At 41.2% G+C, this 24,332-nt stretch overlaps 1 protein-coding gene and 1 long non-coding RNA gene across 10 annotated transcripts in view; one reads left to right on the top strand and one right to left on the bottom strand.

Annotated features, from left to right (window-relative positions):
* LOC111259004 (uncharacterized) overlaps positions 1-23,790 on the top strand; it is an 89,361-nt gene extending 65,571 nt beyond the window's left edge. For 6 of the 9 annotated variants that reach the window (XM_086967688.1, XM_022830666.2, XM_086967687.1 and 3 more), the window contains 10 exons: positions 14,394-14,614; positions 14,924-15,141; positions 16,047-16,309; positions 16,657-16,872; positions 17,000-17,186; positions 17,796-18,020; positions 18,546-19,020; positions 19,395-19,616; positions 20,005-20,131; positions 20,318-23,790. In XM_086967688.1, coding sequence (XP_086823814.1) covers positions 14,493-14,614; positions 14,924-15,141; positions 16,047-16,309; positions 16,657-16,872; positions 17,000-17,186; positions 17,796-18,020; positions 18,546-19,020; positions 19,395-19,616; positions 20,005-20,131; positions 20,318-20,599 — 2,337 coding nt within the window. In that variant the 5' untranslated portion in view covers positions 14,394-14,492 and the 3' untranslated portion in view covers positions 20,600-23,790. Of the gene's footprint in view, positions 1-14,390; positions 14,615-14,923; positions 15,142-16,046; positions 16,310-16,656; positions 16,873-16,999; positions 17,187-17,795; positions 18,021-18,545; positions 19,021-19,394; positions 19,617-20,004; positions 20,132-20,317 lie in introns of all 9 variants that reach the window. The other 3 variants (XR_002679357.2, XR_002679356.2, XM_022830665.2) reach the window with 3 other exon arrangements.
* LOC147753702 (uncharacterized) overlaps positions 19,500-24,332 on the bottom strand; it is a 14,237-nt gene continuing 9,404 nt past the window's right edge. The window contains exons 2-3 of the long non-coding RNA XR_015310401.1: positions 20,003-20,117; positions 19,500-19,603 (exon numbers count right to left, since the gene is read on the bottom strand). This is a non-coding gene — a long non-coding RNA (uncharacterized LOC147753702). The remainder of the gene's footprint in view (positions 19,604-20,002; positions 20,118-24,332) is intronic.

The raw sequence follows: 24,332 nt of genomic DNA, 5'->3' as shown, positions 1-24,332 counted from the left end.
ACGAAAAGAATGTGCGGATTCATGTAAATGAATGGACAAGAATAGAAACAGGACAGCAGCGAAGGCAAGTATTGCAGGTAACTGTGAAAAGAAAAGATATGGAAATATAAGGGAAGATATCGGCGAAATAACTAGACGAGGAAAGACGAAAAATTACAACAGCACCGAACGGCGTTGGATTTGCGAAAATCGAGTAATGATACGTTAATAACAGTTACTTGTGCCGCTACTGAAAAGCATCTTTCTGCTACGGCTACATACCGACAGAATTAACTAACGCCGAGCTTGCCACTGTGGGGCAATTACAACAGGTGTTACTCTGTCGTTTTCGATCGACAGTGCCCTTGATGTGGCACATCTAATAGCTAATTACAGTTTATGCGTGTAAAGTTCTTACCAACAAAATAACGCTAATATTAACCGCATCTCTTTATTAAATATACGTACATTTTGTAGTTTATGTATGTAAGCGAACATTCTTCTGAGCATTCATTGACAAAACGGAATGAAACGTACTCACCACTGTATTCGAATGGGGCGAGAGGCCACACTGTCCCAGATCACCTGTTTCTTTAAATTTTCATAAAATGAGTGCGGTAGTTACTTACCTATTCATCTGGACAGCTGATCAGTCGCTGCTGTGCTCTGTAGATGTAATGGGCTAGGGTACCTACATTTCGGCTTAGAGGGAAAACACTTGTGAAACCTTAAGAATATATTCTTACTGTTCGTAAGTTACACCCTGGCTAGTAAATTGCGTCCTTATAGGGAACATGATATATTGGCTTTGCTGATTAACTCGGCATGGGTCTTCAGGAAGGGCATAGATCCTCAGTGTTTCAGACATTTACGTGTTTAATTAAGGAAATGTTTATCGTTGACTACAGCAGATGGGGCGGCATCAGTTGACTATTGAAACGGTTGTTAGGCAGACTGTAACTCACGGAGTTCTCAACAACAATGAAGGCAGACGCTTACTGACCCTCCGCTAGCCCAAAACACGATGCCACCTTACGCAACGTTTCATATCGTCAGCTCAAGGAGACTAACAAGCTAGCTTCATGTGCTCTGATAATAAATAGCTCCGTGCTTCGGGACTCTCTCTTGCAAGTTTCGTTGCACAGTCTTTCTTGATAGCCAACGAGCCAAAACCCATGGGCTGTAACCGCAAGGGCATTTCTTAAGGATTGAACATTTCCAAGGAGTGGGGTGACAACCGAATTCGCCTGGGAGGATAGCTCTTCGTTCCTTTATACACAAAAACGTACATAATTCGGACTTGCAATGGACGTGGAAGAAGGAAAGCTAGGGCAAAAAAGGTTTTTAAGAAAGAAGGACATTTCAGAATGAACGACCTCAAGAAGGCAAGAAGCGTTAACTGCTGGGAACCCGGCAAAACTATCATCGTGTTCCTGGGATGCATGATGCGAGTAACGGAACTGGTACACCGAACAGCGTAGAGCCTTTTAGAGATTAGTCGGCTCAAGCGAGCCCAGTCTTAGAGAGTTAGCAAGTCCTCGTTCCTCAAAGCTCTTTAGACCCAGTACATACACATATATATATATGCACGCGTGCATGCATATGTACATGGACACAGGGAGCAAATTTTACGGACGGAGGGCTGCCACTGTTCTGCTGAACTCACTTCATTCTTTTGCGGCCACTTCCCTCGGTTAAGGCCGATGGAGCCTTTGGTAGCGTATAAGACTTTCACCGATACCAGGACCAACATTTGGTAATGCCGAAAGCGAAAAGCTCGTTACTGCTCGAACTTCTGACTGAGTTGAGAATTTTCACCTGCGAACTAACGAACAAAGTTGGGAATCAACGCGAGAAGAAGTTTTTCCCAGCCACAGCAACTGCAGTTGTAATTGCAGTTGTTTTGTCTGGGAACAAATAAAACAGCCCGTTTGATGTATACTCAGTCGTAATGGTGGTAGAAACAGTGTTTTAGGTGCTAGAATCGGAAAAAGGCAGAAAATTCAGGAAACATTGTAATGGTAACACTCTGCCAAAGTTGCATTAGATAGTGGAGGTGGAAGAAGTGGTTACTCTAGAAAACATAATGTACAAGCACTTAAGGACACTCAATTTAAAAGTTCAAAATGGGTAAAATAATGATGTACTATAGAAGTATTGTTCTCTAGAAGCTTTCGTACGCATAGTGTAGTCGTTTCTTTACATTTAAGGCCTTTATTTTGCTCCGGCCGGCTGATTTTGATAGCGGTTAGTATTTTTTTTGCATCGGCACAACTTCAGTGAACCGGGCAGAAGCTACTTGCTGCTCTAATTGTTCCGTATCAATTTGTACATAGCTGTATTGATCAAATCGAACTTTATGATCTATTAGTTCATAATTTGACATTATTCAATGCATGTAGCATTGTAACTTGTTTTGACGCTATCTCTTAATTGTACAGTTTAGTGTTGTTCATCCCTCCTACATAACTTGACGCTGTGATTAACGTTAATAATTAAAACGACGCAACAATTCAATTTGCCACACGCACGAACTGCTCCTGTATAGATGCTATATATAGTCTGTAGCCAATGGTCTTTCATATGCGATTGCCTATTCCTGAGGGAAGCCTGTGTAGTTTCCGTGTCCCGACATTGTCGGTTCGACATGGGACGACATCAAAGAACGTTGGGAGTTCTTGGTTCATGAGAGCATTAAAAAGAAGCCAGTGCTTTATCATTGTTATTATTCAACTCCCGACCATTTTAGAAATAACAAGTTAACGTCGTCATCCGTAAGAGTAGATCTTAACTAAAAATCATGTCGAAACAGCAGCTGGCTTGTTGAAATGTATAAACACGGCCGCGTACGATAGATACAACGGTCTTTGATTATTGGCACTTTGACAGACCGCTGCAGCTGTACTCGGTACACGTACAGAAAGGAGTTCGAAAACATTCGCCTTAAGCTAAACGGTCAGAATGACTTTGTTATTCATGGTCCCCGTTGCGACGACCGCGAAAATCAGACCTTGTGGGGACAGTGGTTCAGGAATCTGTTACTGCGTTGTACTACACCAACCATATTTTCATCTGCGAGAAAAGATACTTGCTGAAGATTTCACAAGCTTTACGTTTCGCGCATTTAAACTAGAAAACTGTGACCGCAAGTAATCTTGACCTTTGACGCACGCCTATGCATCTCGCATTTAGAGAGTTGTACAAGTTTAACAGCAAGGAAACTGCAATGAAACACTTTCGGCAAATAATCTAGCCGCAAGTAAATCTAGGGGCCTTCTCTTAATAATGAAACGAAAATAAAAAGTGGCGCTTCGAGTCTGATGCTGAGCTGGCCAGTGTCAAATTTTGGCTCAGATTATGATTCCTTGCCTACACTGCGGTCGGTCGTCTATGTATACTAAAATTGCCACGGAAGATGATGAAGATCTTCGAGCATTGGAATTATGGACGAAAGCCCGAAACGGCTAGAGCGTCGCTGGAAAATTCGTAATGATTAAATTGAATATTAAGTCGGTTTGCCCAGTAGACGAGGCCGGTCTATTGGGCAGACCGACCTAAACTTCGACAATATCCTGCAGATGAAGATACACGACCCGACAGAGCATTGTCAACAAAGAAAGGGTGCAGGACCACTTAAGTCGGAAATGGATATTATTATTATCGCTCGCCTTCGAAGCAGCGAAAATACGAAACTGATGGACGACGCGTATCGGCCTTTTTCGTTTAAAATTTTTGCGCACAGAAAATGCCGCAAGAGGCTGAAGAAGAAGGAAAAGCACAACGGAGTAGAAACCTGTGTCTTTTAGGAGAAATTCAGCTGCTGAGTAGCACACGCTTGGCGCGAGGTGGGCTTTAGAATTCATCTGCTACTGCAGCAGAAACCATTGATTAATCTTCAGAAGATGTTATCCTATAATGGTGAATCGTGAATCGACTCGGGGGGTACGCAAAATTGTCTGTTCAATATGCTTACAATGCCCTTACAAGGCTAAATTTATCGTCGTTCTCCAGGAGTGAGTGGTAAAAATCTGCTTTAAAGATGAATGGTGACGAATCGTAGGAGGTCACGCAGTGTACCCTGAATGTATCAGAAACATAGATATATTCTGGTCACAATCTAATATTATTACAGTTCGACGACACGAACCTATATAGTGTTTCTCGCAATATTCGAGTCAGAATAATTTGTCTATTAATTTCCTTAGAGAATCACAATACATCCCTAGAAAAAAAGAGAAACTAAATACAACCAAAGGAAAAAAAACAACAACAATTTTAAAATGAGTTTCTGATGAACTTATATTGATGCTGTCAACGCTCCAGCTTTAATAGTTTGCCGCATGTTTAGCGCTAATAAAGATGCATTGTAATGCATAGCTTTTTTTTAATTACAGCAGAAAGGTCCCATGACGCACCAGGCCGTCGCGTGCGCTTGAGGGGAAGTTGGACCAAAGTTACTTTCACCCTCCTAAAATCGCCGACTGGGTTTTGAAGCAAATGTGGCATCAAAGTAGGCGTTATTGATCTTGTCCCTCATGCATATACCTATCTAAGCTAGATTTAAAGTAATTAAGTTTTTTTAAAAATATTATTAAGTTAAAATATCTGCAATTGTTTTGTTGTGCGCTATGGACTACTCTAATTAGCAACTGTGCAATGTTGAGCTGCATGTTTGTATATACCCCTTTGTAATAAGTAAGGATTTGGAAATATCTCAGGTTGACGAGCCATATAACACGTAGCATGAAGTTTACTCTTACGAAATATTTTTTTCTATAAAAAAAATAGTGTAATAGGGTTTTCCACTAAAGACTTTCACCTGTTGAACCTGTAATTTGTTTTTTCGTAGATTCCAACGTACCCTTCTGTTCAGGTATATTACATACATATTTCCCATACTTATAAAATAAAGAAGACAGTTTTTAACTATTTGAATTAATCGAACCCTTATTGAATGAAGTGAAGTCAATATATTCCGATTCGAGGTTCAGCCAAAGATTGATAAGTGTGATAGTTGTTTCTAGCCTGAAGCGACCACTAACCCCTATACTGCAAATACGTCACGCCATAGCACACAGCCTAGGTTAAACTGAGTTCTTTAGTGGTAATGAAAACAATAAGGCAATCCTGTACGATACAGGGGAAACTCCTAGACGGATCACTATCTAAGATAAACCCGGATAATTGCTGAACATTTCATTGACAAGATTGAGTGGGGTTAGAAAACTAAATAAAACCAATCATCCTCCATCACTGTTTGAATATGTTTAAATAGTGCTCGTACCTCGCTACTTTTATTGAAAACGTTGAATAAGCTTTGCTATTGTTTAGTTGAAAGCAATACTTCCTTTTGTCATTTATATATTTAGCGAAAAGCACGTTAAGAATGTGACACACCAGCTCCAGGCATTCCCGGTCCTCTCTGCCTGTCGTTCAATGAAAAATCGTTTCATGTTGATGACAATGAATCGATATAAAACTCCTTGGAACTCTAACAAAAAAGAAGAACCGAAAACGAAGGAACGGTTTCCAACAATTTAGTCAGCTTAACGACGCTCCATGTCCGCGCGCGTCGTCAGCCCAACTGTTTTTCATCAGATGTCTTTCTCAGCGCTTTGGGTTTCGAGCGTGTTCGAGCTTTAGAGTTACTGCAGCGACAACCGCAGTGGTCGCACCACGAAGACCTCAACTTTGTGGGACTTGGAACTGAACAAAATCAACCCTGTGTTCAATACGACGTAAGCAACCAGTTCGTGACAACTCTGACAATGATGTCGTATCTCGTTATCTTCAAAGTGACGTCTTGGTCGCTTAAATGGAGGTACGTATTCTTGCTTTGCCTACCTAGACAGAACAGAAGTGGCTAAGAAGCGCAGTCACTTAATGCAGGGTCACGCCGCGTTTACGTATGAAACTGGCACCCGAGGTATACGTACTGCGGTGAAGGGGATATAGTGTGAAGTGGTGTATTGCTTAGCGCTCCGTACCTTTCTGTTCTACACTCCTCTCGAACCGGAAATTTGAGTTAAGCTACTGAACTTAGCGGTACAGGGAACGCCTATATATAGAACGCTCATAGAGAAATACAAAGTGGAACAAAGATAGTAGTCGTCTGCACAGTAGAACTGATTCGTGATTCGTCTTCATTTACTGTCACCGCGTCAGTTTTTTCTTTATCGGTAGTCGTTGTTGTCGAAGTAGTCATCGCCGTAATGTATTACCGCTCATATGTACCCACGTATGAGCTAGCTCATTTGGGTCGAACGAAAACTGAAGGTAGTACAAGCAATCGATAGCATAAGCGACGCCGATAGTGCGGCTACTTAGTGAATGGAGCACCTTTCAACTGCTGAAAGAAGACTGAAGCCAAGGAAAGATCAAAGTTACAGAGATAACGGGATGAAGCTAAGGTAAAGCCATGTATAACTAACTAATCGTAATTGGCGACCAGTTACTTCATAATCTACTATGAGTACTACAGTGATTTACAGTTTCCAAGACAATTAGTTTGGGTTGAGTGAAGTTAACCTGCGATATATTATTGTGCATTGTCTGTGCTTGGATCCTTCCCAACAAGTGGATGGCCTCAAAACATATTCATATTCGGGTTCTCCCGTCATGACTACCTAAATAATCTGTTCTATTGTACAATGGATAAGCCTAGCAGGCGGATTCTTTCGGTATTTTTTTCGAACGCTTTTTTGGCACAATATGATTCCCTTCGTAGAGATTCTGCTACTTTCCCAAGCCAAAGCTTAATTAAGAGTGAATTGATCTAACACGGACTTCCTATCCACAAATGTACATGCTACTGCCTAGTCTTTCGTTTCAAGAGGGGCCGTTGTGTATTGTAGAATAACTGTTATTTTGCGGATGCCGACAGCAATCGTGGTAATCCTAGTCGTCTGCCACGCACATGTTTTTCGTTAATAGCAAATCAGCCTTCGAGCACACTGAATACCTACTGGCAGAGTTCGGTTTCAGCGTGTTTATCCTGCCGTATCGTGACGGGATACTACCGAACTCTAAATTCGTTCGGTCTTTCCTCTGTGCGTAAGTATGTTTGTCCAAGTCCGTGTCGATACAATGGTAGAACGAGTGGTTCCACTCGGATGAGACAATACTGGACGGTTGAACAGGCAAAATCCGTATAGTGGGGGGTCTCAAAGTATTGATTTCACCCCGATAGCGGCTTTGTCTGAGGCGCTGAAAAGGTTGGAGAGTGGAAATTGCTTTCATTGTGTGCTAAAAGTTTCCAAGACGACCCACAGCGTTTAGCCAGCAACGCTTTTGGACAAAATGAAAGTAAAGCCAATTTTTTTGTTCAATCCAGTGGCCACGAATTGGAATACGAGCAATGTTTGCCATTTGCCTCGTTGGCAGTGACTTGTCCAACAACGTCAGCCGAGAATAGAGCTATTTCCTTCGGGACGTCTGATCTGCGAAATAGCTTCGGGTTCTATTAAACTGAGTAAAATGCTGAAGGTTAAGCAGCCGGTTGTAGGGACTGTATTGGTTGTAGAGAATGAGAACTTCCCCAGACTCTCCCCTATTTCTAATTACCATTATTTAAGGGTATTCTGACTAAGCGATGGATTTCGATTGGAATGATTATGTTTGACAACATTGCTCGTTGAAACTGTTTTATTCCTCTTTCTAGGAGGTAATATTATATATTCGAAATACTTGACGGGCTGAGCAACGTTTGCAAAGACAGGATTTAAAGACAACTAGTAATAACGATTTATGACTGACTCAGTAGTACCAATTTAGTTTTTCTAATGTTTCAACAGAAATATTTCTGTTTAGGGGTTAGCGCAATACGGTTTCCCATTTCTGAGATTTCAGCATCATCGATTTTGTCCATGATGATGGCAACTACCATTATCGCCGGTTGTTATTTTTCTACAGCGCAGTTGACGCCAGTGGCTTGAAATGCACGATCAATTCTGCAGCAGAGGGTTACGCAATTTGGTCACCCCTCAAAGTAAGATGGTTAACCACTTACCTAATGAGACCCTTAGGAAGATCAGCCATATACATTCCATTATGTGTTTATTATGATGCATGTATTGACTATTCTAGAGATACGATGCCATTACGATGACGGTAGATATATGCGTAATGATTGCCATATGCATCTAATTTCATGAACTTCAGTATAGCACTTTTTAGTCGCTTGAATTTGAAAGTCATGATTTACCGGACATATTTAAAAATTAAAGGTATGGCTTCATATAAATAAAGTGTATCGTTGTAGATAAATATCTCCGCTCCGATCGCTGAACGAGCAACTGACTTTGCCGTATACGTGCTCGCATGTTTCCGTTAAGATACCTACATTTTTTAATCTCCATAGATGTAAATAATTTCGTATGTATTGTTTTTGAATTGCTCGTTCGTGGCGCAGTTGTTATGTACACACATTATGCATCAAAGAAGACACGCATATATATATATATATATACACATACATAAGGGGTGTTGACGGTTTTCAGCGAAAATTTAAGTAAATATTTTTATATTTTGAAACAATATTACTAAATGAATTATGATTTTGACCGATAGTCTTCTGTCATTTTTCTGATAACACCATAATTTAGTCCTGTACAACTGTACAACTGTACAACTTCTGTATCTTCTGCGCGAAAAATTCTGACAAGCGATTCTGGCGTCTTTCCATTGAAACTAGATTAATACCATTAAGAGGGTTCTGCAAAGATCGAAATAGGTGACCACCTGGTGGTACGATATCTACACTATATGGCAAGCGCATTGAAGTTTCCCATTTGATTTTAATCCTCTCAATTTTGTATGCCATCCGGCATTGTGGTAGTGAAAGAAAAGACTTGTACTGTTCATTTGTCCAGTCGTTTTTTTTTCGATGGTTTGTTGTTGTTGTTGTTGTCCTGTTGCTTTTTGGTAGCGGAAACCTGAATCAATGGTTTGTTGCCAGGCAACAGCAACCTATAACGCGCCATTTCTTTCCAATCCCGCCGCACCCATTGCCCCAACTTATTTGGCGTCAATCTGGGCGTTATTATAAATTGTGGAATGCATTTTTTAATTTGTTTCTTCATTTGCACATTGTTGCCGTATGTGATTTTTATCGACCGTAATAAACCGCTTCAGAAGTGACTCGATTTCGATACGTTTGTGTGGAGTTTCGCAGACGAAAATACGGCCGAGCCTTTTTTGACCTGCCAGCTGCCGTTCAGTGGTTAAAACCGTTTGATAGTAGATACTAAGTTCCTTGGCGATATAATAGTTGTTCACAGATTCATCTCATTCAACTTCCGCAATAAAAATTCATCAACTTTTTCCGTAACTGGTCGACCACTATGAGGAACATGTGAAGTTCTCAGAACGAAAACGGCGGCACTAATCTTAATGGGTCTGGGCAGTGTATGTGCCTTTATAGTAAAAAAAAAAATTGTCAAATAGAGCAAATCTTCGCGGACGTTTCACGCATCTTCTGAATAAAGGTATTTCAATAAGTTAGTCACGTCTACATTTTCGACAGCTTTTATGTATGCATATATATGCGTACATTATACTCGACACCGTACTACTAAGCGATCCTTACACAATATTGTTATTGTTTGGTTAGACTGAAGACTGCGGGATCTTCTGGGAATATTTTAAGCTGTTATTTATACCATTTCTCATTCACAAAATGACGTCAAAGTTTGCCCAAAGAAGAAATGTATCTACCTAATTAAGATTCTGTACAATCTATGTTACGACGTAGTAGATCTGTCGTTCAGCTATAGCTGTATCACTTCTTATGAGATCCAAGTAACAATTCCGCTAATTTCATTAAGGAAGTTCATAACTCGTCGAAACTAACATAAATCGAAAATGAGTTTATACCTATTAGCTTTTCTCATGAAGCTCTTTTCAGTCTAAAGCACTTATTGGCCTTCCGTAGGGGAAAACCCGTTAAATGCATTTACGATTAGTTACACCAGTCGCGTTAGGGCAGGCCATTGGGTTAAGACCACGTGCCCAGTACTCACACAGAAGGAACCGCAAAGTGAAGTGCTGACACGAAATAACTACTATATACACTGCGAGCCATGGTTACCTATATTATTCTGCATCTCGCATTTTGAATGTTTCCCTCCGCTCGCATTCGGCGGTTCGGTTCCCTATAGGAACTAACAGCTTATTGTAAACGGCCGTGCTAGGGGTCCTTGTTACTAGGCTCATTTATCCTATCACTCTTAGGGGGGAAAAGCGAGCTGAACATCAGTCACACTGGTTACTGCAGGAATATAAGTGACACGTCGCGGAAAAGGATGCGTAGGTTCCCAAACGGCGTTGGTCAACATCTACTCGGTGTTTCATAACCAGACAGTACGTACATTAGCGTCTTTCCTGTGGCGGTCCATCTGTTATATATACTGCGGGGCTATATAGCACAAATAAATTAGTTGCGTATTATTTACTTGGCATAATAAGCTAATTGAATTGTGTAAATACGTTTAGAAATAAGTTGATCTTCCTGTCGCTCAATAAACCTAATGATCCTCCCCTTGCAGGAGCAGCCATGGTGCCCATCACCGTTGGCGGGTTACTTCTCGTCACATCTAATCTGCCAAGCATTGCAAAAAACAGGTTCACAGTCACGTTTCTAAATATTCAATGAAGCTCGTCATACAATGCATTGGTCGTTATCGTAGAATATTGAGCAACATAACTAACTGAGTCCTGGTTGTGGACGATCATTCAGTAATGAATTCATTGGATATAGTAAGTTGGCCATGAGAGTGATGAGTTCAGCTAAAATCCCAAAAGCAAGCGAGCTTAACGGGTATGTAGTGTGGAGCTATCTCCGTTTATTAGGCGATCGTATTGTAAAATTAGTACCCGTCCAATATGCTTGTAAACATTTTCTATTTACTGATTCATGTCATGCAATATATGTCTTTGGCAAATTGACCCTACGATCCCTGTCCTGACCAAGCAGAGATTCAGCTGCCGAAATCACTGGATCGTTCGAACGACATAGACAAATTCCAACTTTTGCTTGTTCTACCCTATTGAATATGACTCGTTGTTTTATGGCAGTGAAAATTGTTTGGGAAAGTATTATCCTTTCGACATGATGCAATCACGAGGGGATTAACGTGCCCCTCGGGGCACATATAAATTCAAACTATAGTTGATGTGCGAGCAGTCTATAACGATAGAGAATGTTCACCAAAGTATTTCTACATTTACATTACTATAATGCCATCTACCGTTATTGGGTCATGACGGTCATGTTGGGGTATACGATTACCGTTGTAATTTTCCAGCGATGGTAACCGGTCCTGTGTATGCATCCGTCCACTATTTCGAATACTCATCACTAGCCACCGCTATACGAAACTCACGTGTAGACTTCGTGCAGTTTCCTTTACATGCAGATGGTCAGAATTAATGTGTGATCAATAAAAAAAGAAAAACACGACTGCTTAGATTGCATTGAAAGATAATATTTTTCAGTAATACATCGTACAAACACTACTATGGACATAGCTCCCATTGTTCGACATATCAACTGTATATACAGGCGATAGCAATAGAGAACTAGGTCTAGTGACCGAAGCAACAGGACTCGTGTATTTTTTTTCAGAGAAGGTCGAGGCTCCATAGCGCTCGTGAATTTTTCTGAAGCTCATTATACGCGTGTATTGGAGGAGGTTATGGGATGAGCTAGGATTGCTCGCGGCTTACAAACCATTAATTGTTTACAAATGATTTATTTTTCTTAAGTGAAGTGACTGGTTATCGGATCACCATGTGTATCTGGACGCTAGTTTCATTGTCGACCGTACAGTTCCTACCGCTTTCTTGTAGTGCGCGCTGAAGAATTGAAATGAAGTTACTAATTTTAATCTTTAATGATACTCTATCTATTTTACATTACCATAGCAATATTATTTTGTATTAATACGATTCAAGTCATGATCCTGGTTGCCACAAGATTGGTACTGCATAGCCCAGGATATATTTTACTCTTATTAGACCCTTGACAGTTAGTATTGTTTGCTATATTTAGCCCAAAGGTAGCAGGTGCCTTGAAAACTGGGACTGTTTTTAAGCCAGGGAAGTCCACAAAGCGCATTGGTTTTTCCCTCAACGCAGTGGGAGCTAATATCAGATAAACCCGATCTGAATTCCGTCTTAGGTAACGAAACCATTGGACTGAACGACTCCGGCTGTCTGTTTGAATGCCCTCGCTAAAACTACTTGCAGGCCCTGGTTCTATGTCACATTGTCCTTTTATCTTTATTGTCACATTGTACATTTGGCTGGGACTACTTTCTGGTTTGATCAAAGCTACGTTTTATCCAAGGTAACTGACTGTAACGCCGCCTGGCAAGAAAGCGCGTTCGACCACACCTTTCCAGATTTGATTACTTGCAGAAATGCAGAAATTAATCATCTATATTCATTGGTGTTTATTGTACTATGAAGACTTAGTTGAAGAATATACTTTCTAGTACGTGTCAGCGCTAAAAAAGGGAATCCTAGTTCCATCTATTATTACGCACCAGACCGCTGAGAATTGCGCTAGCAGAGAAACTTTAAGGAAACAGCTTATTTCGCTCTGTCCTCTGCACAATGAATAATGATATTTACATAATTATTATGTTTGCACATAGCTTGTTTCACTGCACTTCTGTCCTATATCTTATTTACCATGCTTATCATATGGATTGTCCATTACCTCTCCCGCTTTCTATATATTGCCCGTTCTTACAATATCTTACATCGTCCGTCCTGGCTTGCTACGTCGATGTCCGCCTACAACAATCCAATACTACTATACTATGTACTATAAATGTACTGTAATGTACTATAAATTGGCGTAAAATACAACCCCGTAAATGAAGTCATGGATAAAATCCAACAACTAGCATATCTATTGTATTAACATTGCTATGAGATGATGAATACATATATTGATGGCCTTGGAGTGTATTTGTCTTACTTTCTATATTGTGCGAACGTTGTGACAGATGCAAATGTCAACACTGGTCCGGAGAAGGTACGAGCTTTAGATTTCGTTTTTTGAAATTAAAGTAGCGTAATGAGGGGCTCTCCCTTTCAAAAAGAACGTACCCAGTCCTACAGTAAATGTCTTAAACACTGCATTAAATGTATGATCTCATTTTTAGCTGGTAATGATTATACCAGTGCTGTTTGGCTACCCTTGAACACGAACTAAAAGGGTTCGTTTTTTCGATTTGGTGAAATGGTTTCGCCAGAAGCTTCGACTTTCTATTCGACTCAATCATTATACAAATATGGCTACAATCATTTGTTGTGGGGTTATGTATGATTAAGGGGTGGTCTTGCAGATAGGTACACAGTACGCCTGTGGGTGCCATTAGCACCACAGGCAATATGTAGTGATAATACGAGACCAGAATGCTCGCATGCATCCATTTTGAAGGTCAAGTAAGAATGTTACTGCTACTTGTTGAACAGAACCATCGCGCACTGCCCAATTAATCATGACAACTATATACGTCCATCTTTGATTTGGCTCTATTTCCGATTTTCCTTTATTTATCTGTATCCAGAATGACTTGTAGTAAATTTATCGTGAATTTACTGAAAGCTTCCTGCTTCTCAGTAGCAATTAGAGCGATCTGTTAGTGGTCTGCAGAGACGAAACAGACAATCGATTTCCTCAGTATTAATCAGAAAATGACGAATCATCCGAAATCAACCAGGTGTCGGGCTGCTATTTTTTCATCGGAACTAGTACGGTACACCTACTTCCAACCCCGCCCGGGTGTCCCGCTACTTGCAATAGCGGCACCATCAAGACCAAAATACTACTTATAACAAGATCCAAATTTACAGATTTTAGCTAACCAGCTATCTAAAATTTCACTCGTGACATGGTGGAAACATCTGTGCTGACCTTGCGTTTAAAAGCTTAATATTGTCTCGATAAAATAATCATGCTTTAATGGCTTAGGCTCTATCGAGAGGGAGCAATGCTAATAATATACAGAAGCTAACACGAAACAAACCCATTGTGTTTGAAGCGCGTTGAATATAATCATTATGCTATTACTACATGATGTAATTTATATTGTGACACAGTCCTGCAATGTTGTTTGGGTTTTTACCAGGTAGTGATGGGTTGACTTCGATAGAATTACAGGCGTTGACGTCGACGGACGTCTTGGCCGAATTGGTCGAGATCGTTAATTTAAAGTACAATAGATAAAAGGAGACACTAAGTGTAGAGGACATTCCGTAAATTATCGCTTTAGTGGAAGATTTGGCACGTGTTAACAATGTATGAATCTTTCAGTCCTAATTATGGCTGTTCATGTCTATCAACGTCTGCAATACTAACGTGAAAAAATGGCGTATGTGTGTTTTTGTGCGGCCAACAGCAGGTGACGGCTGCAACACTCAACGGCGAAGTGGTCACGAACGTTCAGGTCGTAGGAGCAAGTGGGCCCTCTGGTGGAGCCACTCTTCTCAACGGAGCGCCCATGCCCGTTAGCAACGGTGCTCCAGTATATGCGAACTCCGAGTCACCGTCGCCGCATCCACCGCAACAGGCCACACCTCAGCCTCTTCACGCTAATTCACCCCATATGCATGTTTCCGATAGGTAAGCATAGGCAAGCTTTCTGTGCAGTCGATACGTTCCGCAAATTGTTTAGCGTTCATTATATTTTACCGGCTTTTAGTTCTTCGCTTCTTCAAGTTCTACAAAGAAAATGTCAGCCAAATAAATTTATCCAATGTAAAAATGAACAGATCCAATGAAACATTTGTCTCAGGTTACATGTTTATTTCCTAATCTGAATCATGCTTTGAGTTGATTTGTATGTGTAAGTCTTAATGAACAATTCTACGCCCGGTCGGGATAATAAATGTTACGAGGAATATGTTCCTAACGTTTTGTTCTACGTTTTAGAGCGCTTCCGACTCCTCCGGGCCGACCTCAAAGTATGCCGGCCGGAATACCGAACTCGTCCAACGCCTTCGTCAGAGGGCGCCATCGACCTACCCTGAGCCAAGCGCCGCCTTCACCCAGTCTTGGGGGCGTGACAGGAGTCGCGAGTCTTCCACCAGCGTCTCTTGGTCCGACCCCGCAGCCACCTGCTCTAGGCGAAGATTTCGCTAGAAATGAAGGTTCGTGTCCTTCGGAGAAGCACACTAGCTTCGATATAAAACTATAAATTGTATACGTCACCCCCAGCCTTATCGTATATCGATGTGAATCTGTTAGAACAAATGTAAATGTTTCATGTGCCAGTGCGATTTTATTCAGCCACGCTATTTCTGCGATAAGTATACCTACTTATGGATCAGTAGTCGATATACAGTTCATGGGTGATGTGAATTGTCGATTGATGGTTTTCGTGATGATTCGCTAGACAGACATTAAATAACGCGTCCCAATAATGCCACTTAGCGCAAGCTTAGATTGATGTATACTCCTCTGTAGTTTACCTAAAATGTTAAAGACTGGAACGTCCCCATAAAAACAATAGCACAATTTCTGTAATGCTTCTGGTACTACCCTTCAACTGTTCAAATCAGGTCATCAATTTTCTGCTCTTATGTTCCTTACGAACCTACCTTTCCCAAACCAAAAGACACTGATCGCTCCACCCAGAAAAAACTTTTTTAGCGATAAAATGACCCTAATATATGATGAACGATTATCGCAGTCTTCATACGTAGACTACTATACTTAGATGTGTTTGATTAGTAGACCAATAACGGCTGCCACACGCCTGACTGTGTAAGTATTGTCAAAAGAATGGTTAGGAATCCCACCTACTGAATTATTTTCGATTTACTCATGACTTGTAAGAGTGTTTAAATTTTCATTAGGCCTTAGCATATAGGTCGATTGCATCCGTAAACTAATAACTATAAACAAATAGATATCGAAAATGTTTAGAAACGTTGTAAATGAGAAAAATTATGATAAAACGTGATATAGTACAGCAGCTATATCATCAGTGTTGAACTTCTGTTACAGTAATAAGAACGCAACTTTCACTCGAATATAAAATCTTCACGTACAGGTATACCTGATATTGACGCGGACGTCATCGGGGTCGCCGGTCCAGCGAATACCGCAGTTTTAGGAGGTGCACCTCTTGTGGGAGAAGGTGGTGCTGGACCAGGTCCTGCAGGTCCCCAGGGCGACATCCCTTATACAGTGATTTCGGTTCGAGAACCACTAGCTAATCTTCGTGAAGAGACTCACAGACTTCTCATGGAGCAGCAACAGCAGCATGGCACCGTTCATAATGGTGTCATGGGCAGCAACCATAATTCTAGTCAGGTAAGTGATATCTACAAGTTTAAGTCCACCGGAATGCACATCTTACTGCGAGAATTCCTACCAAGTTTGAATTGAACAGGTATGAACAGGAGGAGGAAACAAGCAAATGTACGTGTACGACAGAAAGGTCCCGATTAAAATGACCTGAAGGCACCATGACCAAATGGAATATCGACACTGGCCTATGCTCGCATCTACATTCTGCGAAAAAATATAGTAGTCTGTTGTTCATGCTAAGATAGTAAAATACACCAGAAACCTATTCGCCTTGCCCAACTCATAAAATTGACGTTTATGGAAACGTTGAGTATCATCAGTTTCATTTGCTTCGCTAATACCCCTTACAGCAACAGCAAGGGTCAGCAGCAAATATCTCATCAGAGCCAGGAATCGGAGTAGTTAATGGAGTCGGTCTAATGCAGAGCCCATCGGATGGCAACGCCGGTTCTGGAACTGGAACAGAGCAGTACTACGCCATCGTACAGCCAATCGACGAAGAAATGTACGCCGAAATTGAAAGTGCGGCTTCGTCCGTAACTTACGCTCGTATTGAGCCGAGACAGGTAAGGCCATCAATCGAAAAGGATGTATGCCTATTAACCCATACCTTTTATGTAGGACTGACTTCTTCTCCAGGTGGCTTCAGAAAAAAAAAGAGTATTATATTTCCCTACACATTTCGGTCTTCAGAATGGTCCCCCCCGTATGGCTTCGCCACCCCTGGCTACCAACGACCCTGCACCGGCTAGTCCATCGTCGGTAGTGACAGTTGTGGACGGTAGCCCATCGTCTGTAGGACTTCACGTCCAAGGAGGAGTGCCCGCGCCTCCCACTGTTGAAAGTCTCCGATCAGTAGCACAAGCACATTCCAGACAAGGTAATAATAGGCTACAGGTAGGTCTGATTTTTCTACGGGTTTTAGACTGATCATGAATTGAGAAAAAAAAAAAGGTAAATGTTTTTTTATTCGTAACGAACAAATTCGAACGAGCTCTGTTATACACATCAGGTTAACCTCGATATATTGGCCCTCCATGTTTGCAGTTAGGTTGAACGAAGCAGCCACATGAAAAAAAAAAAACTGGAATTTCTTAGCGATCTCCTTTTGTCCATAATTCAACTATCCCATATTCATTAAGTAAATAGAAAGCGCTATTTGATCGTCAAATTATGTCGTCTTGTAGACCAAAGAAAGTTGCCATGGGATCGATTTCACCGAGTGTCTGTTCTTTTAAAATACGATGTTATTTTATGCAGTACCTCGCCCAGTTAATATAGCCCTTTAGAATGAAGTCAAGATCTTAAGCAAAGTTAATTGTGTATATATTAATTACGCGCGAACGAGGTGAAATAACTACAGCTATTCTGTCTCGTATATCATCTGTGTAAAATAGAAAGGCACTGTTATATTGCCATGTTTCACGTGTCCGCTTTCGTATCTCTTATTTTTCTATTTCTATATTTCTATGTCTGTCTGTTTACGCAGCATCCACATCTTCAATGTTCGCTACAATGAATGGTGGCGTGCTGACGGTTGTGACTAACGGGATCACCGTAGCCTCGCAGCCAGGACACGTACCGACACCAGGATGCCTACCCAATGGAGACGTGAATGTTGTCAACAATCTGTACTCCACCGTAGATCGTTCACAGAAACAACCGTTGACACCTCAGCAACCGCACAACCATATTCACAGAAAAGTTTCCGAAGGTAAGCGGAAGAATATGCCTTTCCTTGCCTACGAGAGCTAAACTGAGGCACCGCAGGCGGCCACAAACTCAGAATCACGCACGTTACATTCTTTAAACATGAACGAGCGCTAAGTCAAGCGCGAATAAATGTTACGGTCGTATACTTTTAGAAAATTAAGCTGTCGTTGGATGAGAAAACTCATTGTGTATATGCATTTTTATTAAAAGAATGCAGTTTTGAAATACGAAGGATACAGGCACGATTCTAAATATATCCGAATATAATGTTCAGGATAACGATTGTGGATGACGTAATTATTTGCTATGCCAATTTAATATTGTTTTGTTAAAAAGCGCAAAATATACCAAAGCCCATTTTCTTAGTTTGCTTTATTTGATGGGTTAAAGTTCGAGTCATCGTCAAATCGGAGTGATTTTTTTATAGAGTCCTTTTACTTTCCGAGTTCAATCTCCTTAACGTTATTTTATGTTTATTTTTTAATATAATACTATACATTGACATGAATTTAAACAATTAATACAGGTCACAGTGGAGATAGCACGACATCTGTAGACCAACTGTACGCGAAAGTAGCGAAAAAATCTAAGCGGCCATCCCCACCCCCAATGCACCATCACGGTAACCACAACAACCACTTAATTCATAGTAAAAACCTCAATAGCCACGTGGGTAACAGTAACATGGGCACTCACTCGCCTCAGCCGCCAGTGCCCCCCGCGCATCCTCCCATTGGAGCAGCGGCTGTCATGGGCGTCAAATACGAGCACAACAACAATCACGGCCTTATGATGCTAGGCCATATCGGCTCGATACTGCCTCCGATGACGCTGAAACGAAAAAGTTCGCGAGCGTCACGCGGCAGCAGTAGCGGTAACGGAGTAGAGGATGATGACAACGACCCGTGCTACGAGATGGTTGGCGGCGGGTCGGGAACAGCTCCACCACTTGGCTTTGGGCTGCTCGATCAAGAAGAGCCCAAATACGAACGTCTTAAGGGGTACGTACTCAGCAAACCCAAGGATTCATGCAGAGGCTTGTTCTTGGCTAGAGATAGAATTGCGATGCAGAATTAGCGCAACAAAAAACATTCAGTGTATGAAGCAAGTTATTTAAAAGTAGTGGTTTTTAATAATCACGTCACACTGATTTGCTTTGTACGAATAAAGTCAGAAACAAAACTTTATCAATGCGTTTTATATTACTATGTGTTCCATCGGATTTCGTAGATGTCGAACTAAGCTTTAAATATGGCGCCATTGGTCGGAGGATAAATTCATCCATTTTAACGTAGGAGTATAATTGGTGCGCAACTCAATCATATATTATGTCCATGTCAAAGACAAGCGCGTTCATTTTCTTCGAATTGTTCAGATGTAGTGCATCGAGCGATATTGATCCGAATTACGAACTGTTATCGGGAGGACTTTCCAAGGAAGATCCATGCTACGAGGCGCTTGGCGGAAATGATAGTAATGCTGGAAGTGACGCGGATCCTTGTTATGAACGAGTACTTCATCACCCTCAGCTGCATCACAATGGCGGTCGAAAATTGCCACAAACGTCAGACGAGATAAATGACCCTAATTACGAAAGGTAAACAGACATAAACAAGCAAGTTAGATGAATTCGAAGAACTAAGATTAAGAACCTACTAAGGTGTCGGCTTGAATTAAGAGTTAACGTTTGTTGAGACAAAATCGTGTGTAACAAGTGTGAATATCACTACGTTTTCTATCCACTATATATTCAAGATGATCCCCACCGCTCCGTAGGCAATCAACCTCTAGCGGGCTATTCCTTGTTAGTGTTCTGTAAAAAAAAAAAGCCCGGTTTTGGTCACTACAAATTTAGAAGTCCGACAAACTAGCCTGGCCCTTCAATTGTTTTTTGCCTTAAGCCCTCTAATCCATGTGATTCTACAGCGAGTAGCACTTCGGCGTACATGAACAAATTTTAGTTATTACTTTATCTATTCTTACAGATTGCCCCGTAGCGGCGATAGTGACGTGGAGCCGTGCTACGAGCGGGTTCGGCCCTCCCGTGATGACTCTTCCGACCTTGAAGTAGACCCATGCTATGAACGAGTAGGCGTCCCTAATAATAAACAGGTAAATATTTACTAAATACGTATTCGAATAAAACAAGTACGTAAGTGCGTATAGATGGAAAATAAAATTGGCTTGTGAAATGAACAGGTCGTCTTTTAAGTGGAGTGGTACGAAATGCCGACCTATGTGTTCAGTGAATGAAATTCTAACACTGTCCATTATAACTGTTGAACGTGTTATCTGCAGGTCTCAGAGCCACAATACGAAAGGGTCCGAAAACCCCAACGAGAAGACAGCCTCAGTTCGGATCCGGGTTATGAGACGGTAAAAAAACCTCCACCGCAACTGCCCGCCACAGGGCCCGTTCCGGCGAGCATGAACTCGAATGGTCAGCTCACAAATGGCAATGGGCAGGTTCGTCTCAATGGTCGTCCAGCCACACAACGAGCGCTTATAACGGTCAACTCGCACGTCTTGCATGAACCCGACTACGAAACTGTCAACACGCCCGAGATCGTCATGCTCTAATAAGTCTATATGAGGGGGCGATTTTCCCAGCGAATTAGCCGACGGTCAGCGAGCAATTTTTGTAGATTATATGGGAAGCATTCAACACTGAACATAACTACCGCCCTTATCCATGATTTCATACAAAATCCAGCCGGTGCTTTGGATCAGTTTCTAGTAACCACGGTAACTCGGTTCGGGCGTAATGCAGTTAGTAACGGCTCCATTACGTACAGCTGCTGGCTCGAACATCTGCGAAAATAAGCACGCAGTTATAGCCGAAACGATTTCGGCAGCATCAACAATAGTCAACACGTCTGTCAATCTTTAGGGGCGTACAAACTTCGCCAGGTCATCCTATAAATTTTCCATGAACGATTAGTTCCTATAATCAGTCTTCTATTACAGTCAAATCGTGTCACAACCATCCTGTTCCAATAGCTTTGCTCGTTGGTAAACATTCATTCGACTGCACGTTTGAAACAGATAGCGGATTTTGGCAAAACAAGCTAAAGCCTCAAGAATATATCATTCTTGCTCTGCTATAACATGCCTTTCGTTAGCGACATGCTATTCTTATTTTATACAGCGCAGCATTCTTAGAGAGACATCCTTGAGACGTTGCGCTGACAATGAGGCTGTACTTTCCATTTTAACATTACTTTAAATGTTATCGGACCCTTATTTATATTGAAATCAGGAAATCGTCGCGAGACATCGAACATGGGTTATATATCGCTCGCTGCACCCTGATTTAAAGAAAAACTGCACAAGTCTTCTACATCCACATGCATAGACACCATACATGCTTTGTATATATGAATCGCTCGTTGTGAAGCCAACTGTAACATGCAATTATTATCGACTGTATATGAACATACACATTGCTCCTTGATAACGGCCTGAGATATTCTAAAAGGCTATCCAGCCAGATTTATAAAATGTAAAGCGGCTTTTAACGGCAAATACTGAGGCTTAGAACACCTGAATGACGTTACAGTCGTCTGATTAAAACGCATCACTCCTGTGCTAATATATAGTACATATAAACAGGGTGTCCTCAATGATTTTCATTGCACTTAAAAACAAGCGAGGAGATTAGAATTTATTCTCAAGTGGGCGTTAAGCACGATATTGGCTAAAAGGCTTCCCGACGACAAAAAAGTGGGGCATATAGAATTTTGAATGCTATCATTGGCTTCGAGTTTGTGCATAGTTGTGGATTTGGCTGCTCAAACACATGATGGCGCGTGACAGGTGATCAGGGGGTGCTAGGTTATCGAAAGCAGCCGATTTTCGAAATTAGCTGACGTGCGGATATGGGTAAAGTGAGCTCGAATATTGAAATTTTGTCACGCTTTCGTGCAATCCGTGACGTCGGTCCGTTGATACCAAACCGTTTTATACCACGCATCCGAGGCGGCTAACGCATGGCCGGTTACTGCCGTGGAACAGTTCGGCGAATATGGTACCGCTATGTCACCTTAAATAGTTCCAGCGTCGAACCAAATCGGAATCCTTTACTGTCACCAGTACAATTTCCCTCTTCGGCCGTCATAGAATGGCGCCTGAAATAAGTAAGTTCACTAAGGACACAGGAACATCCTGTACATAAATATGAAAACCTATGTATAGAACAAAGCGGAAATGAATGTTCGTGGATGCGAAGACCGACTAGGGTTGATCGCTGCATTTTCTCTATTTATACCGTAACTTATTTTTTTTTATTGTTTCTCTTATGTGTTGTGCTAACCGTCTTGCCGATGTCTTAAGCGCGCTTTTACGAGCGCGTCCATTTTTTGTTGTAGTTGTATCGAGAACAATAGTTTGAACTTCGCGCAAGGATCAACTTATACTGGGAGACTTCGAAACACTCATGAAACTAAAAACTTGTCATTTTATTAAAATGTTACAATCCTTATCTTGTTATCTATTATAATTAAACAACAGAGCAAAGTAATATATGATCATTATTTGTCATCAACGCTCTTGTATATTAAGGAGGTATTAAACAAGAAAAATTAAGTGCATTAGCTAAGAAGTTTATATTGATAAAGACTTTGATAATGAAATCCTGAATGAAAATAACTAAAAATGCAGGAACAAAGTGTATTTGAGCGCACAACAATTGAATTTGTCAGATGCAGTTGAATGTTTGTATATCCACCATTATGATTAGATAATAATGGTTCAAACAATCTCGAATAGAGGAAGTTTAAGGAGCCCGAGGTCGTACTGCAAAGCTTGGTTTTGGTCTTGAGCTCGTGTTTCGCATCTATTATAGCAAATGGCATAACGTTTACGAAAAACAGTTTTATCATCATATCTTTAAATTACGTTAGGCGTTAAGGTGGCTTAGGACGAGAAAACCTGTAGCGCTCTCTAAACGCGACGAAAACTATTTCCTCACAGAGAATATTGTATACGTTGGATAGGCGAGGCTGACGCTAGCCAAATCGATGGTCTAAATTTCCTATCTTTGCATATAACAACGGTAAAATGATCGTGTTAAGAGCGGAGGGCGCAAGAGCGACATGTAAGGCTGAACGCGTCGTGCCGCATCGTAATCTGTAACGTCTTTATTTAGACTATAATGAACTACGTATTCACAAGTGGCTGTTATTAAGCGTCACTGAATAAAATCATGCAGCTTCAATGTGTGCAGAGTTGCTAGAGGACGAATTTTACTGCCGGCCGAATTTGAGCTAAATTTTTTTATTACTCTGTCTGCTTGGTGGTATAATACAACCTCTGTTGTTATTTACTTGTGACTCTTGGTAGACAAAATTGTCCGCGCTACGCAATTCTCGTAGAACCTCAAACTTACATACTCTGCAAATCAGCTCATAACTGATATATGCATAGCCAAGGAGAAGCTCGCGGCTATGGCTATAGTAACAATTAAATGATAGTTTAACACGAATATACCAATAACGTATTACCTGTATATAGCCGTAGTGGTCGTACAGAAACACCTCCCCCTATCTCCCGATCGAACCTACGTAGTTTCGTCTCCGTTCCTGGGTTATGAAATTATTTAATCGCGTGATGCTAAACGTCGAAATCAATTCAACATATTTGTATCCGACTACCTCGAACGTTAAACTTGTCATCAAACTCCCTCTGCTCAGTCCATACGGAATACGAAAATAGAAGACAACATAAAGGAAGTGGAATTGACACGGCTACCTGTACAGTATTCACATATGATGCCCCTCTCAGTTCCAGTATCAATAACGATGTCGTATAACGGCTCCTGGAAATGCTGTTGGACAGCTAAAAACTTCCACGTCCTACACTTAGTGCCGTTCAGAATCGAGTAGGCTATATGTACAATGCGTTAGTCCTTAATACGATCTAGTTAACGTTGTGTGATAATTTGGCCTCTGATTAGAGTGTTTCTGCTTTGCCATCAGACGCCAGTTAGCCTATAACAGTCTCTCACGTGATCGCGTATTTTTCTAATATGATGACATAGATGATAGTGATTAAGGTTTCAAGACGATAGACCCGCCAAGCATATGAGATTCTTTCTCTTGAAGTTAGTAAAATTGTGGTTATTAACGGCTAAACGAGACAGCAGAAACAAAAGCGATAGTCATGTTACTTCAGGTATTATAGTAAGATTCTGTTTCAGATATTCGACGATAGTGGTCTGAAACGAGCTGTACGGGCCTTTTGTAGAGAAAAACAAAAAAAAAAAAAAAAACGCTAAATGATATAACAGGCCATCCAATTGAACCTGGTCGTTTTC

The sequence above is a fragment of the Varroa jacobsoni genome, unplaced genomic scaffold, assembly GCF_002532875.2.
Source record: "Varroa jacobsoni isolate VJ856 unplaced genomic scaffold, vjacob_1.0 scaffold_285, whole genome shotgun sequence".
NCBI lineage: Eukaryota > Metazoa > Arthropoda > Arachnida > Mesostigmata > Varroidae > Varroa > Varroa jacobsoni.
This window is presented reverse-complemented; position numbering and strand designations above follow the sequence as displayed.